Genomic DNA, 18138 nt, shown 5'->3' on the forward strand with positions numbered 1-18138 from the left:
TGTAACAAGCTGTCGTCTGACCAACTCTCTTCACGGTAGCTACTCTTGAGTGCCATTTTGTACGTTAGATTGTGGAATTGCAGGGAAAAGATGGACTGCAGTTTCTTGACTTTGAACTCCCAAACTTTAAGCAAAAGAATTTATTCAACGATTTAGGCATTGTAGTCAAAAAGTTAATTAAACAAAGCCCTACATGCATGCATCGTTAGGTGAAAGTACAAAAGGCGCTGTAGTCAAAAAGGCATTGTAGTCCGCTCATCACATAGGATGGGGATGCCCATCATGGTGGTGGGACCGACGGTGCAGCATGCCCCAAGCTGGCGAGGGCGTATCACTTCCTAGAAGCATTCTTTCTTTTGAGTAATAGGCTCTCACGCGCTTACTCAAAAGAAAAAAAAAAAAAAAGAAAAAAAATTTCTCTTCATTGAGTGCTCTGGACTGCACGCTGCGTTCAATATTTTAATTCCGCCAATAAGCTAAGCAGCACTGGAGTCGGAAACGGGCTTGCGACCAAGTACTACGCAGATGACAAGGCTTCAAGACTCAAGGGAGGCCTCCGAATTGCATGCACCGGGTGCAATTCGACTGCGCAAATCCCATGGTGGATAACACGCCACACTACCCTTTGTATTTTATCGGTTCTCGATTGCGCACTCTCCACCGTGCATATGCTTCGAAATTTGTTTTGATTCACTTGCACCCAGTGCATGCAATAATTTCTCCCCTTGAAGTATCTCGACGGTTGGCTTAGCAAGGGAAGTGGAGTTTTGAAGAAACGTACGGCTCTTTCGCTACGAAACCAATGTATAAGGAAATTACTTAAATGGATTGTAAGATGATATATACCGTATAAGTGTTAGATTTTTTTATACATTTTTAAAATTTTTTTATCTCTTAAAGTTGATCATTTTGCATCAATATAAGAGATCAAAATTTTATTAAAGTTTATCTACTGCAAATAACATACCATTCTATATGGTATCAGAGCTAAAGATTTAAGATTCATGATCCCATAACATCAAAGCTAAGATATCGAGCTTGGTGGGATCCCCTAACATTAAAGCTAAGATATCGAGATTGGTGGTCTATTTGTTTATGGCTATATATTTATATATATATGATATTAAACTTGAAGAGTAGTTGAGCAGTTTACGATTTCGATCAGATTTATTCAAAATATAGTTTTTCTGGAATAACAACTTGATTATTGATGGTTCCTGTATTCGTAGATCAACATGATTGAAGAGCTTCTGATAATTTATTTTGCATGCAGTGGCGCAGGCATGTGGACTCTTGTTTGGTGATTCAAAAAGTGAATCATCATAGCTGATGCTAGCATCTTCTCCATCAATGAATTCATGCATACGATGTCTGACCTCACCAATATCAATATGATTGCTTTTACTATTATCACTTTTCTTCATATTTGATGTTCTTTTTAATAAAAGGTATTGAAAGAGCTTTCTTGTGCCACTCAATTTTTTAATAAACTTTTTTTCTATCCTAATTTTTTTCTTCCAACTTCCCTTTCATGTTTTATTCTTTTTTGTATTTATTTTTTGATCTTAGGCTAGCACAATCAATATCTACTCTAGATAGCATGCTGTTTTATAATATCCTTATATATCTCGTCCCATCTCAAACATTTATTTGCTTTTGAAACTTTTTATTATTGTTTTTTTTTGTAATACTTAGGAAACACATAGCATCCAATAATGGGTTCGCGATTGTGAACAGTGCTCCATGTTAGCTCTATATGGGATTTTTTATCTATTTAATATTGATTTAAAAAGTATTTATCAAAATAATACCCCTTCAAAAATATTTACCAAAATACTGCCCAAGCTAAAGTCGCCCTATATAGGACAACTTTGTATGCTGACTCAACACCCTTTACGCCAACTGGTGGAACAGATCGGACAATATAAATCACCCTACAGTAGGGTGATTTTATAAGTCGCCCTACAGTAGGATGACTCTATAAGTCATCCTACCATAGAGCGACTCACTCAGAAAATCCAACACTCCCTTCGCCCGTTCGACTACATTTCTTTCAAACCCCTTAACTTTCTCTCTCCCTCTCCCTCTCTCCTTCTCGTGTGTGCAGCTGATGAGGTCCCTATCTCATGGCCGATCGACTCCCTCTCCCTCTCCCTCTCCCTCTCGTGCAACAGCTCCCCCTCCCTCTCCCTCTCTCCCTCTTGCATGTGGCCGATGAGGTTCCTGTCTCACGATCGATCGGCTACCTCTCCCTCTCCCTCTCTCTCTCATGCGACAACTCTCCCTCCCTCTCCCTCTCTCTCTCATGCATGCTGCCAATGAGGTCCCCATTTCACGGTCGAAAGTAAGTTTTTATTTTATTTTTTTTTCGTGTTATGGGAAATTGAGCATGAATATTGGATTGTTGGATTTTTTTTTTTTTTTTGCATTTATAGGGCTTTGACAAATTTGGTACTTAGGTGGTTAAGTAGAAGTTATTTCTCATGTTTGGTTATGGGAGGAAAATTCATCTCCACAATGAAATGCTATAGGGTGTTTTTTTTATTTTTTTTTGGATGAAAGAGTGATTGGTTCTAATTTAATACTTAGTGAAGGTAGACTATCTTTTTGTATCATTTTTGTTCTTTTTAAAATATTTTGGTTATGTAATCATATTGTTTAAAGACTTAAAAAAATTATGAAATTATCTTATATATCATTTGTGCTACTCATGATATTCATTTTGTACGTTAGACATGGTTGGTTCTGACTTCGACATGCATCCGAGCCCGACAGACTCTATCATGCTATATCTACAGCATCGACATTGCAGTGACCGTATATACTCTAGAGAGGATATGGGGGTCCTACGCTGTAGACACAGAGGATCTACTGCCATGTGCGTCTGACGGCCATATGAGAGGATCAGAGAGTATCTTCATATCGCTGATTTTTATGGCATATTTTGGATTTATGACATTGAGCTTGATTGAACCCTCATCACAGCATAGTAGAGCAATGGCGTCAGGAGACTCATACTTTCTACCACCGTATGGAAGAGGCAACGATCACACTGCAGGATATTACTGTTTTACTCAGATTACGGATGTATGAGCCTCCCATCGTCGGTACTACACACATCATCTGGCCAGACCTATGCGAGGAGTAATTTGGGATTGCACCATCAGAGATGATGTTGTCAGGATCTTCGCTGAAATTTCACTGGCTACGTGATATATTTCAGTACTTATCGGATGATATAAATGATGAGACCATATAGTGGCATGCTCAAGCATTCATTCTATGCCTTATCGGTGGCCATCTGTTGACTGATAAGTCTTTTTGTGGGCAGATGATCTCTAGCCATGTGGGCAGATGAGTTGGGCCAGCACTACATTAGCCTTTTTGTATCGTGAGCTCTGCAGAGCCACTAGGACAGATGCACGTGAGATAGCTGGGCCATTGGTATTACTGCAGCTGTGGATATTAGAGAATTTACATATCGAATGGTCAAATAAGGTGCTCCCTAGGGTAGGAGCCCACCAGCCACCGTCGGGAGATGATGCAGTAGCACATGACCCGTTGGACGAGGATATTGCTGCTATTGAGGGCTCATTAGATGGGATACCGCATGACCAGATTGATCCACTAGGATGCAGGTATATATATTCGTAGCATTAATTTTTTATGCTAAATGACTATAAGTTTTAACAAAATAATATATATCTTTGTTTTGAACAGGTGAAGAACTAGACTGATTGGTGCTAGCAACTCAATACCACACACAGTCATATACTATAGGAATCAGCTTGACCAGCAGCACGATGATCAGATGGTGTGGATGCCTTACACATCGAAGATATTGGCCCACTACCTGAGGTATGCCGATTAGATGAGCATGTATGGAGGACATACGCATCGCTCATTTGCTTCGACATCGTAGAGATGTATTGTCCAAAGTGCATGACGCGATAGTTTGGCATGCATTAGGGCATCCTCCACCATGCGACCCTCATGACAGCCTCCACATGGTAGATCGACGAGGGCGGCATCGTTATGATTGGGTTCAAGAGCACCGAGACCATATTGATGCATGGGAGTGGAGGGAGGATTTGATTGTGGCTAGTCTACCTATGCTCCCCATGATGAATTATTATGATCTATATCTACTGTGGTAAAGGAGCATCACTAGACGATTCATCTCTTCATTGATGAGCAAGCGGCCAGAGATGAGATTCTATCTTTCGAGCAGTGTGATAAATATTATGGTAAGTACATTTTACTTTGTTATGTTATTGTTATATTCGAATAATATATGTTTTTTTTTTCATACTGACAGTTTCAAAAGATCACGTCATTATACCATTAGGTTCTGAGCGGTTTTTATTCGATCACTGTTGGGTGCAAAGACTGAACATTTATCGATATTATGGATGGTCTTGTTGATACTATGCGAGTCATCTCTAAGGATAGACGACTTCATACTGCGCCATCGATGGATGATCCGAGTATCTCATCATATGTCCAGCACACCTCATATCCTAACTTTTCGAACTTCAACCTCTCCATAGATGATGCATCCATATCATAGATGATGAGTGAGCCGGAAGATACGTCGTACCGACCTAATGAGCAGCACATCGATCGTACGCATGGCAGGGGTAGACTAAAGGTTTTTCGAGGTAGAGGTCAAGTACATGTTGATAGGTCGAGCACGCCAACACCTCCTTCTCCACCAATCGATATCGTGCCTGAGCCATCACAACAATAGCCAGAGATGACAAATGTTTCCGAGAAGCGGACGTAAAGGAAGCTCTAGTATCTTGATATATATACCTCTCGATAGTTGTGGTACTTATACTTTTTTTTTACTAAGAAACTTTGTAATGATCAACTATTTTGAAATTAATGTTCCAATTTTTTTTTAATCTGAATGTACATGTTAGAATTTTTGTTGCTTGTGAAAATAAATAATTATTGAGATTGATACAGATCAAAAATATAAACTAAGAAAATGAACAAAATGGAATACATAAGAAGCAGCATTATTAGTACATGAAAGCATATCAAGGTGTTATGCAGTTGAGAGCAAGGTCTAAGCATGCACAACAATTTAAGCAAATAGAGAACCATGGTTATGGAATAGTAAGAGCCATGAGTGGCCTACCATGCAAGACCACTCATCTCAATAGCCGGATTGAATCATAATGAATCACTCTTTACACTATATGGTTGTCACCCTAGGACATTGGAGCATTGCCAGAATCTAAGTCCATTCTTTTTTAATTAATTACCAACAAGTTCAGCCAATTGAACTCATAACTTCATCTTCTAAAGAAAGTTTACCTGATCATGGAACTGGGCGTAACAAACCAACATCTTAGTGATTATTTCATCAGTTAAGTACTTTACTAGGAATGTAGGATTCTATTCTGAAATTGACATGATTAACTTGGTTGAATTTGCACAGTATAGGCAAGCATCACCCTTCCATTATAGAAATCTAAGCTGTTAGGATGATGGGCATGCCAAAGTGTGGATTGGGCGTATCATAGTTGTCCTATGATAGAACGATTCATAGAATCGTCTTATGGTAAGATGATTTATAGAGTCGCTCTATGATATGATGATTTATATTATCCGACCTATCTCTCCAAACTAGTGCAACGAGTGGTGAGTCAGCATAAAAAATCATCGATCCTACTATAGAGCGACTTTCGTTCGGACAATATTTTGATAAATACTTTCGAACGAAAATTATTTTTTAATTAGATAGTAAATCGATAAAAAATCCCTCATATGCACACATCTACGTTGCATCCTTGACAAACTTTTCACGTTGTACCACATTTTTATTGAAGCAACAAGTTTTTCATTGACATCGCGCCTTGCATGGTTGACAAGCTGGTGCTTTAATAGCAGGATGGCTGTTAGATAACCTTCTTGGCTCACCTCATGTTCATTTCTCATTGTTCAAAGGTATATATGATCATAATTAATTTAGGTCCATCATGAAGTAGGAACTGGAATTCCACTTCAAGCTCTATACTGAAATATGTAGAAAGATTTAACATTTGCATATCTCCTCCTGGCAACCTTCAATGCACGCGGGGTTGGTTAGCTCCCGGTATCCTCTCTGGGTTGTCACGCTCCCACAGGTGAAGTCCTATTCCACCAGCCCCGGATAGCGATATCCTCAACGGGGCCCACGTGCAGGGCATTCAAAAAACAGAGTGCCGTCCACCGTCCAAGGGAAACGCATCTCAAACCGCCGCCGCCGCACAATATGAGGTCTTCTCCGGGTAATTCCCATCCCCTCCCCAGCACTCTCCCACCCTTCACACTATCCACGTGCCACTGTCCTATTCCATTCCATTGCCAGTAAAGGTGCAGATAAATATCCTATTCGTGACGGGATAATAGCTATATTCCTCTAGCTATCCTCTTCTTCGAGAACATTTGGTCAACTTATGCGACCATCGAGAAAATTTTTTCATCTATATATACTTAGGAATGCGAAAGAGAGACTACACAATAACGAGGATCAGAATGAGTTCCTTGAAGCCTCTAGTCCTCGCTGTTCTTATTATCTCTTCCTTCGCTTTGGTTGCGGAGAGCCGGGTCTCCAGGATGGACCTTGGCATAGGCCTGGGACTTGGCCTTGGACTTGGTATTGGCGTTGGAGGTGGTGGTTCCGGCTCCGGCTCCGGCTCCGGTTCCGGCTCTGGCTCGGGATCTGGTTCTGGAGCTAGTTCTTCTGCAGGCTCGGGTGCCAGTTCTTCTGCAGGGTCCGGCTCGGGATCTGGTGCCAGTTCGTCCGCAGGTTCGGGTGCCAGTTCTTATGCAGGTTCGGGTGGGAACTCGGGTTCGGGTGGAGGCTATGGGGAAGGTCATGGATATGGGTCTGGTGGTGGTGGAAACGGCAACTAAGATAGTAAAATTACGTACTTGTGCTGTACCAACTTAATGTTATTATACATATAAATAAGGAGATGGTGAACAAGAATGCTCATGTTTTCATCTATAATTTTTTCCTCTTCAGCTGCTTTTCTTTAGTATTAGCAAGGCCGAGAAGAAAATAATGGATGGTATATTGGAATTTCGAGTTTGCGTGGCACAAATAAGCTGGCCAAATAATTATTGCTTCAAAGAATAAATGATATCCAATGTTTTAAAGCCCGTTAGGCAATACTGCTGATGTCAGACAGGGCGTCTTGCTAGCTAGTTGCTACTGTACTGCAGTTTATCTCGGATTCTATTTGATTGAGATGCTCACCCATGTTCAAGTTAAATTTTAGCTGTGTTTTTATCCTCGTAGGGTCCAGAAATCAATTTGCGAGATAATACATCTATCTGCGTTTTCTCTCAGAGGACCAGAGAAAGCTGATGCCAACATCCAATTCACATAGGCTTCGATGATCACCTCCACGTGCTTCAGGACCTAATCTTATGTTCGTCACTTTAATCGACACCTGATAAACCAGTCATACCCCTTCGATTAATGTTAAACAAAATAGGTGGATAAGCTCGTGGTTGGGTCGTAGTCAAGCCAGCTGGGCATTGCTTCATCGTTATTATTAAATTCTCTAATGCCCTAGTGGTAGTCGACATCCATACGATTCAGAATAATGCATAATTTTGTGCATTGGCCTGTCGTGTGTGCAACATGCGTTTCGTATTGAAACTAAGCGCATCCTTTACTAAATAATCAAGAATTGTTTAAAATTAATGAAGGTTACGATTAATGCATCATGTTGATACCCAAAACCCAGTCTGATTATCGAGAGATGAGGAGGGCACCAATCCATCTACTGCAATAGAAGATGAAGCACAAATCTATCGTAGAGAGATGCCAATATGCATACAAAAAGAAGACAGGTTCTATGGATTGGTTTTGATCAGACCCTTCAATATCTAAATGTAATAGGGTATTTGCAAGAGGAAAAAAAGGGAAAATAAACATGGTGTGGAATAATGTATATCTTTTGCATATCTTGGTCTTGAGCCCTTTTTTATAGATGAATCTCTGTCCTATTGGCGTGGGACTCTTCCAAATCTAAATATTAAACTCTCTCTTGACTTTCCTTATCCAAATCAATCGATGAATAAGAGTCCCATTGATCTACTAGGCTACGTGTTGGCCCATGATATCTTGATCAAATTAAGCCCACACCACAAGCCCACAGGTTCCAAGTTCCAGCCATTTTTTCTCTAGTTTGAATATATAGCTGTTTTCAAATTTTGTTTCTTAGATCTTTTTTCTCTGGAAAACTACAATCAGAGCACCACCAAATTAGATTCCTGAACTCAGCACTCGGAAAGCACTTTTATTAATAATTTAAAGTCATAACAACCTCACAAACAGAGGAGGATGCATCAGCTAGGATATAACCAACCAACTCTTCAAACCTGTCGGTCTTGCTAAAATTTTAAGCATTTTTTTTCTCCGAGAACCCTTTAGGCATAATTACTTTCATAATTTTAAACAACCATCCAAATCCTAGAGGTGCAATCGATTTTATTTTATTACCATCAATTACTAACAAATCCAACTCCACAGTAGGGCCCTATTCATGGGCCGGGCTTAGTTGGGCATTGCCCAAAGTTCAATATAATTTATTTTTTTTATTTTCAGCTGCACGACCATCAAGAGAAATTTTTTGTACACCATACCATATGAGTGTACAAGATATACTGTATTGATGATTGGCTCACAGGATCGGACAGTGACGTAGAAAAAAAAAAAATTTCACCCGGCTCCGCACGTGAGCCAATCACACCATTCGCGCACGGTGCACAAAGAATTTCTCCGACCATTATTTACTTAGCCAACCCAAAATTTGATGTCCAAGCGGGATCACAGCCGACATGTTAAACAGAGTTATATTCTACACCTGTCCTGTCCAATCCAACGGCCCTAGCCTCCTGGCCCAACCCCGCCCAAAAGTTTGCATGCTGGAGTGGGCCAGGCAGGCTGCTTGGCCCGTGAACCGGTTTACGCCACTGCTCAAGCCAATGAGGTCTTCCTTTCTGGAGGTTCCTTCAATCTTGTCAATGGTAACGTGTTTAGGTTTTGGGAAGCTAGATGGTGTAGACCCCTCTCAAATCTTGGCTTTCCTGCACTCCATAACCTTAATCCTGCTCTCTTGCTGATCTATGGAGCCCTACTTTCTGATGGGTTCTGAATTTCAGAAGAAACATCGACCATTTTCTTATAACTGATATTACAATTCTTCTTAGCACGGTCATCCCACTCAATCATGAAAATGCCAAGGAACAGATTTCTTGGAGATGGTGCAGTTCAACAAACTTCCCGGTGAACGTATGCTACAAATATCTTCAGGGGCATGGTACTTTCTGGGATCAAAGGTTTGGAAGTCATTTTCACTATTGAAGGTGAAGGTTCCTTGCTAGCTAGTTGTTTTCTTTAACAAAGTCATCTTTGCCGACCAGCGACCAACTCTTTCTCAAGGATCATGCAACCCACTCTTCCCTAAATGAAAACCGCGTACAAGTAACAAACAAATCACCGTTCCACTTAATACCGCGCACGCGTGGCCGAAGGGTGATGACCACGACATGGAACGCCTCGGACCAATGGCAAAACGAATTGCTCCGCTAAAGAACAAATGCGATCCTGTACGTCCACGCGATATGCGAGTACTCCAGCCCAATATTTTCCATGATCCTTCTCACATTCCATCACCTCAAATGCCTTTATTCCAACTCCCCTTTGAAGCCTATAAACAGCTAGCTGTCCTCTCACCAATTTCTCTTCACTGCAGCTACCCGACTTGCGAGTGTTATTTTCTACGTTAGATTGTGGCTGCATGCAGGAAAAAGATGGACGGCAGCATCTTGACTTCGAACTCCCAAACTTTAAATCAAAAGGATTCATTCAACGATTTGGACATTATAGTCAAAAAGTTCATGAGACAGAGTCTACCATGCAGGGTTTGATGTAAAATAGATCCACTTATTGAGAATAATTTTTGGTTTCAATGCACCCGGGGTTTGTTAGCTTCCGACACCCTCCCTGGGCTGTGAGTCCTATCCCACCAATTCCGGATGGCGATATCCCCCCAGGGCCCACGTGCGGAGCAGTTGAAGAAAAAAACAGAGTGCCGACCACCATCCGCAGGAAACGCGTCTCAAACCGCGACCGCTGCCCCACACCTCACGGTCTTCTCCGGGTTATTCCCACCCTTCGCATTATCCACGTGGCAATGTCCTATTCGATCCAATAGCTAGTAAGGGTGTAGATATCCTACTATGTAGAACATTTGGTCAACTAATGTGACCATCGAGAAACTTTTCTCATCTATATATACTTGGAAGTGCGAAGGAGAGACTACACAATTATAATTTACCAGGGGATAAGAATGGGTTGCTTGAAACCTCTAGTCCTTGCTGTTCTTGTTCTCTCTTCCTTTGTTTTGGTTGCAGAGTGCCGGGTCTCCAGGATGGACCTTGGCGTGGGCCTGGGTGGTGGACTTGGTGGTGGCGTCGGAGTCGGTGCTGGGACCGGAGGTATTAGCGTCTCTGGCTCTGGGTCCGGCTCAGGTTCGGCATCTGGGTCTGCTGGCTCCTACTCCAACTCCCGTTCGTTTTCTGGCTCTCGGTCTGGGTCTATTTCGATCCCGCTTTTGGGACATGGAGGTAGTTCGTCTGCAGGGTCGGGTGCCAGTTCTTCTGCAGGCTCCGGCGCTGGTTCGGGTTCGAACTCGGGGTCTGGTGGAGGCTATGGTGAGGGTCACGGGTATGGGTCTGGTAGTGGAAATGGCAACTAAGAAGGTAAAATTATGTACTCGAGCTACACCAGCTGAATGTTATTACATATATATATATATATATAGGGGATGGTGAATGAAAATAATCATTCATGACTAAGATAGCTTGATGTTATTAACCTGAACAAGTAAGTTAGAGGTCACCTAAGAGAGCTGAAGTCCACTGTAATAATCATTGCTTCAAATAATAAACGATATCCGAAATTTTAAAGCCGATTGGGTATTGGCGTCTTGCTGCTGATGTCAAACAGGGCGTCTTGCTACTCTGCTGCTGTTTCTCGCTGAAACCAAGATAGCGTGAACCGGGATATTTGCTCAGAAAGGTGTTTTTATCCTCCGAGGGTCAAGAAATCGATATGCGCCACCTAGATCTACCTGCGTTTATTTTGAGAGGCTGAGAGAAGGCGGATGCCAGCATCCAAATAATACATATATAGGCCTCAATCTCATCTCCACGTGTTTCAGGTCCACGCAAGTAGATCTAGTCTACTGTTCCTCACTTTACTGGATGCATGATAAACCGGTCATAACCCTTCGATTGATTAATCTTCTTAAATAAGGTAAGTGGATAAGCTTGGGGTGGGTTTGTTGTCAAGCTAGGTCACCGCTTCATCATTATTATTAATTTTTCTGATACCCGGGTGGTAGTCAACCTCAATGATCAGGAGAATGGATAATTTTGTGCATTAGTCCATCGTGACTGAAACATGCATTTTGCATTGGAACTAAGCACATCTTTTACTAAATAATTAAGAATTGCTTGATGCTAATGATGATTAAAATTAATGCATCGCACTGCACCATCTGTTATAATTTTATGTTCCAGCCCCAGAAACATGTCACCAAGTGAGTAACTTTTATGATGTTTCCTAGTAAACGATGACCGACCACACTACAACTTCCAAACGTCGACTATAAACCCAGCAAGTAGAGTGAATTTGTCCATCAAACCAAATCTACAAGTGGGAATGAATCCACTACGATTGTATCCAATCACCCGGCAGAAGATATTCTGAAACCGATCCTCGCAATATCACAAATTCTTGTACCACTTCCCCTTTCCGCGTATCCCCAAGCCATAAATAGCATTCCCTCAGCTCCTATTATATCTTCTCTCTGGTAACAAATCGAACCTCTCCATGCTAACGAGTCGTTGCTATTTTCGTTTTTTCTTCCTTTAACTTGGTAGCCGAGAGCCGTCTCCAGAAAGTACCCTGGTGTGCACGGGGTGTCGGACTGGGCATCGGATTTGGGCCTGGGTCCGCGTCAACCTCTGGATCTCGAGCGGTTGGTTCATGCCCTGGCGCTGCAGCGGGTTGTTTTGTCGTCTCAGGAGCTGACTGGCTCGTATGCAGGTTCTGGACCCGGACGAGGGCATTACTTTGGGCTCAGGATCTCGCTAAGACTGTGTACATGGTGAGGGTCATGGTTCCGGGTATGGCTCCGGAAGAGGTTCCGGCTTCCTAAATGGTGCATCGAATAAAAAACTGATGTTCTGCTATTGCGAATGCAAATGGGCCGAGGAAATAATACATGCGTCATAGGACAGGCTTGATGGGCCGAGCCGAATAATAAAGTACATTTGTGCCTTCCGGGCTGGTCCATTGGCTACTAAGAAGCTTTCGAGCGTATTGGTGCACAGCTGTCTTGAGTCATGGGCCTTCCCTCCATAGTGCCCTCGATATAATGATAATAAGGCTTTAGGGGAAAAAAAAAAAAGAAAAGAAAAAACCATATGAATTTGCAAATATTATCTCCATGAGAGTAAGCGTTAGGGTTTGAGAGAAGGAACAGAAGCGCTCTGAACCCAACAAAAGCAAGTAGGGTTGCCATTCATCTAGGCAAATAATGTGTTCTTTCGGTTGGGCCATGGGGCAATCGGCACCAGAGATGATGAGGATAACGTCGTCCATCTTGGTGCCATTGGTGATCATGTCCACCTTATGTAGTTGGTATGGCCGGGGCAATCGACTGTGTAGCGGTGAGAGGGCATTTTTGTACTTGAGGTACCGGTGTTGGTGGTGCTACCGGTGGCTCCATCATCGGTACATTGATTAAAAAAATAATATTTTATTATTGAGAATATAAATGATCAAAAAATTAATAAAAATAATAAATTATAAAAAAAAATTTGAGAATAGATCAAAACTACAGATACATCCAGTAATTTTCAAAATTTACAGTTACACCTTTAACATTTTAATCAATCCTACAGTCTAATTCATGTCATTAGATGGTCCGTTAATGTTAACTAGAATATCATTATCACGTCATTATAAATTTTTAAAATGATCAAAATAACCTTAAACAAAGGGTTAAAAAAATTTCTCCCAACTTCCTCCATCTTTTCGGCACCCTCCGTCCCTTCTGCCTATAGTGCCACTGCCAGTCCTTCCTCCTCTCTCTATGCTCAGCCCAACATGTTCAAAGATGAGGAACAAGCGCAATGCCAATCACCACAAGCTCAATATCGACTGTGCATCCCCTTCTTTGTGACAAGCCACATAATCACCCTGGTCCATATTGCCCGACTTTTAGCCACCCACGGCGTCGTCTCCACCGCCCTCACCCTTGGCAATGCTGCCCTCATCCAACCCATCATGGATCGCATCACCACTGTCGATCTCCCCCTCCACACCCTTCTCTACCCCTTTCCTCCTGCTGCCTCTAGCCTCCCCTCGACATCAAGAACATTAGTGTCCTTCCTCCTCGGTGGATCATGCCGTCGTCGCCGGTCTCCCCATCCACACCCTCCTCTATCCCTTCCCTTCTACTGCCTTTAGCCTCCCCCCCTCCCGATATTAAGAACATCAGCGTCCTCTCCCTACATAGATCGTGTCGCCGACGTCAGTCTCCCCCTCCGCACTCTCCTCTACCCCTTCCCTCCTGCCACCTTTGGCCTCCCCTCGGTGTCAAGAACATCAATGCCCTCCCCCCTCTGTGGATCGTGCCACCGCCACCGGTCTCCCCCTTTGCACCCTCCTCTACTTCTTCCCTCCTGCCGCCTCTAGCCTCCCCCCAATATCAAGAACATCAACGCTCTCCCCCCTCCGAATGCCACAAAATCGATGTTGCTTCTCCTCACCTGCCCCGACCATGACCGCCTTCTTGGCTTATGCCACTTCTCTTCTCACCTATCCTGACCGCGACTGCCTCCTCAGCCTCCACCGCCCCCGACCTCATCATTGCTGACACCCATTTGCCCTAGACCACTGCCATCGCACGCGACCTCGTTGTTCCCTGCCTCTCCTTCCACGCCATCGGCCTCTTCGCCGTCTGCATCATGGGTGCTCTCCTCCGCCACCTCCCCTACCTCATCATCACCCGCGACAATGATGCCTTTCTTGAGGCAACGATGATGGCCCTCAACTTTTCCTCTCTCTCTTTTTGCTCTTACATGAAGCTGTAGCAGTTTTAAGGCAATTACAGGGGTTTGGATGGATATTTTTTTTTTTTATAACAGATGGCAAATTGATCATTTTTTATTTTTAAAATGGTTTGAATAGCACCGTTATATTTCAGATGGGTAAGTGTGGATTTTGAAAATTAGTGGGTAAACTTATAATAAACATAAATCTCAAGGGGTTTTTGTAATTTAATCTAAACAAAAATATGCCATAGGGTAGGCTTGATGGGCCGGCTAAAATAATAAAGTAAAATGTGTCCGATGGGCTGACCCATTAGCGCCTAACATGCGACAGGACAGGTCTGATGGGCCGAGACAAAACAACAAAGTGAAATGTGCCCCACGGGCTGGCCCTTTGGCAACTAATTAAAGCTTTGGATCCGATCTTTCATACCAGTTGGAAGACACGCAATATCAAGTCGGGTGCGAGACGCATCTTGCTTTCACCCCGTTGGTGTAGCATCCACCACTTGGACTCACGGGGAGACAAATCTTTACGACAGACTTCACAAGGCGACCAATAAATGACTACACGTTTTCTAGAATCCTAGACATGTGATGGACAGCCCGCTCCATTATTGTTCCTTTTTGTGTGTGGAAGCGCGTATCGGGAATCTAAAACTATTTGCAAGGCAATGCATGAGATCATAACCCATATCTAGTGCAAATTTGGATGCAAACCCAGACCCAAATATATACCAATTTTATTTCATGTCAGCTTTTTTTGTTACTAAATTTAGTAACTATCGATTATGACATAAATGTTTTTATGACATTAGATACGGAACCAGTTAGATCGCTATGCATTGCAAACGTAATCTTCTCCTCGATGTCAAACATGCGAATGAGAAGAAAATTCAACATCCAAGAGGAAATAAAACTTTTGCAAGGCTTAAATTTGAAGAAAGATTAGTGCCAAACACAGAGCAATTGAGACTGAGAGAGACATCATAATATTCGCTGATCTGATTTGGTGGCAGCACCTTAGTTGCTTAATTTGGCAATTATGGAAGCTTTTATCTACCAAAAAAATAAATATGGAAGCTTTTAGATGCCAATATTATATATTTGGTTTGATATAGTCGAAGCATACGTCACTTGCTGTCCTATCAAGGGAGGGGCACAGGTACGTGGAACTTGATGCACCAATGGCAATATTATATATTTGGCCTGTGGCAATGATGCTCTTTTTCTCCGTGAGGCATTGAGGCTTAGGGTCCGAGCCGTGATTCAAAAAGTGGATTTTGATTTTACACTTCAAAAAATATCTAAAAACAAAATGTAACAACTCTAACATATGTATGACATCAATACCAAAAATGAACTGTATTGACTGCACTGGTATGGTAAAGAAATAATAGGATATATAAATCACAATTTACTTCATCGATCGACAAAACATCTTAAAGTATGGATTGAATTAAATTTACCAAGTTGTGATAATTAAATCATGGTAAAATATAATAACATATAATTAAAATTGTTCATTTTGACACATGCTTGATGACCACATTAGAGATCACTAAAATTCATGGATTTTGATATTTTAGATATTTTAGTGTGTATTATGTTCAACAATTTTCTTCTTAAATTTTGATATTCGATTATTAATTTTGTATGGTTAACTTCTTTTTTCAGCGGTTAATGTAGACCAAATAAGAATGAGATTCTATTTGCATAGAAAATGAATGGTAGATCCGAATCAATTAATATTAGGAATGGAATATTAGGTATGAGTGTCTCAAATTTGAAATTTATGATGAGTCTTTTTTGAAAAAATATGTTTTAGCCCTTAATTATTTTGACATGCCAAATACTTATGTTAGCGAAATGTAGATGGAAAGGGCTATAGCAGCAAAATATCTAATTTGAAGATTTCCTCCTCTTGATAGATTTGTAGCCATCCATCATATTCCCTCTTGAGAGTTGGTTGTGCTAAAGATTAGTTGGAAAATTGCTGATCTCTCTTTTCAAACAGATCAGGACCAAATTTGGCAATAATATATTTGAAGATTTGAACTTATTTAGCATTTCACTAGAACGTGTTGATGTAAATTTGATTTGACGATCAAAAAAAAGTCGAAATTATCCTCTCTTTTTTTTTCATTTAAAATCTTGCCGATTCTGCAATGGATGGATCATATAGCAAATCGATCCAAGTTTTATATCCCAATGCTTTCAAGTTTTAAAGTTCGTCCGTCTATTCGTGCTTGATTAAACAAACAAAAGATTTGGAGCAAAGGCACTCTAAGCAATATATCAATAGTTCCCTCCATTTCATGGGATGCGAGATAGAGTAGTCAACAAGTACAAAATGTTCATATTAGACAAACAATTCATCCACCAAGACTATGACACATGCCATGAGGCATGTATTCCTAGATGGTAGTTATTCACTTTCAAGGCCATACTCGCCATCAAATTAGCCCGATCCGTGGCCTTCGTAGTTTGCTCGGCACTAAACGAGTACTCTCTCCCCAATGTGTCCATATAATCATCATCATCATTTCTTCAACTAAATCACATCAATATTGTATGCATGGTCTTTGATATCAAGGATATTTCGTCTGAGTGTGGTATCATGAAGAAAAACTAGTTCAGTATGATCAACCTCATCATTTTAGACATGAACGATCTGAAGGTACAATTATGCCAGGCTAACAATGTCTGTGGCAATTATGCTCGCAACTATTATGGTATGATTAAGGCACTCTTAATTGCTGAAGTATGTGATGGGCCATTACGGCTCATTCAAACTAAAAATTAGCTGTTATTGTATAATTATTACACATATCGCTTGTCATGGAAATGACTATTAGCCTCCCTTTATGAATAGAGAAAGATCGGAGATAGAACTAGAAATAGGTCGGTTTGGGACAAGCCATACTCCTATTCGAGCGTAGCCTGAAATATTTTTTTGGGCTTTGGGCTGAGCTTAAGCTTGAAAATATTTTAAAACTTAAGACACAAGTCTGACCCGAACCCAATCGGACAGCCCAAGCCCAAGATTCGGCCCAAACCCTCTCCCTCTCTCTCTCTCCCTATGTTTCTCTCTCTCTCAAAATGTCCATACGACTTTGTTGCCTCCCATCTCATGTGATCCTCCCTGATCGTGGACCCTCTCCTCCCCTCCTTTGTCTCTTCACCATGGTGCGGCTACATAGATTGGGACCACCGCTGAAGCGGTGAGAAGGACGAGGAGGACATCCACAAAGACATGAGACGCAACAGCGCCATGATCATCAATGAGATCATAGGCGAGGAGGTTCCGAATTATTCCATCCCTGATGATGGACCCTGCCGCCATCGGAGCGCTATTGGAGCCAGTGGAGGAACCCGATAGCTGCTTTAGCTTGACAAGAAAGGAAAAGTGGAAGGTGATCCGAGAGCACAAGGAGGAGGCCGAGATTGCGGAGAGGGAGAGGAAAGCATTCAAGGAGCGGGAGAGACTTTGGTTGGAGGCCACCACCGTGCAGAAGGTCACAGAGGAGGAGGATCGGAGGGAGAAGCTTCTCGAAAAGTCATGAAAAAAAAGGCACTTCATTGAGTTGGATAGGGCAAATCACGGAGCATATGCACAGTGGATGGCGCAATGGGGAATTGGTAAAATAAAAGGGGTAACATGGCGTGTTATTCATCATGGTATTTGGTATGGCCCAATTGCACCTGGTGCATGCAATACTTCAACGAACTTCAAACTTTTGATCAGGCTGAAGTTTTGGGTTCGAATCGGACCAAAGGTATATCTGAGCCCAGTCCAAAAAATAAATGGGCCATATAATTAGACTCAAGCCTGATCTGAACTATTTCCGATCTAGTCTGAAGCTCGATTCGAAGTTGGACTAGCCCGAGCCTAATTTCAACCCTAAAAGGAGATCTTTAAGTCAATCTCTCGAGTTCCATTCCATTGCTCTTATTTTCTATTCGCTTTTCCATTGTTCTTTAAATTCTGTCTAACTTGAG

General features: G+C 41.8%; 1 protein-coding gene across 1 annotated transcript; it reads left to right on the plus strand.

Moving 5' to 3' along the window:
* Window positions 1-6432: 6432 nt before the first annotated feature.
* On the plus strand, window positions 6433-7006 carry LOC109506146 (uncharacterized). The gene has a single exon (XM_019852131.3). The coding sequence runs from the start codon at window positions 6493-6495 to the stop codon at window positions 6907-6909; it is 417 nt and encodes a 138-aa protein (XP_019707690.1). The 5' UTR covers window positions 6433-6492; the 3' UTR covers window positions 6910-7006.
* Window positions 7007-18138: the final 11132 nt, after the last annotated feature.

This window comes from Elaeis guineensis, chromosome 8 (genome assembly GCF_000442705.2).
Source record: "Elaeis guineensis isolate ETL-2024a chromosome 8, EG11, whole genome shotgun sequence".
Taxonomy (NCBI): domain Eukaryota; kingdom Viridiplantae; phylum Streptophyta; class Magnoliopsida; order Arecales; family Arecaceae; genus Elaeis; species Elaeis guineensis.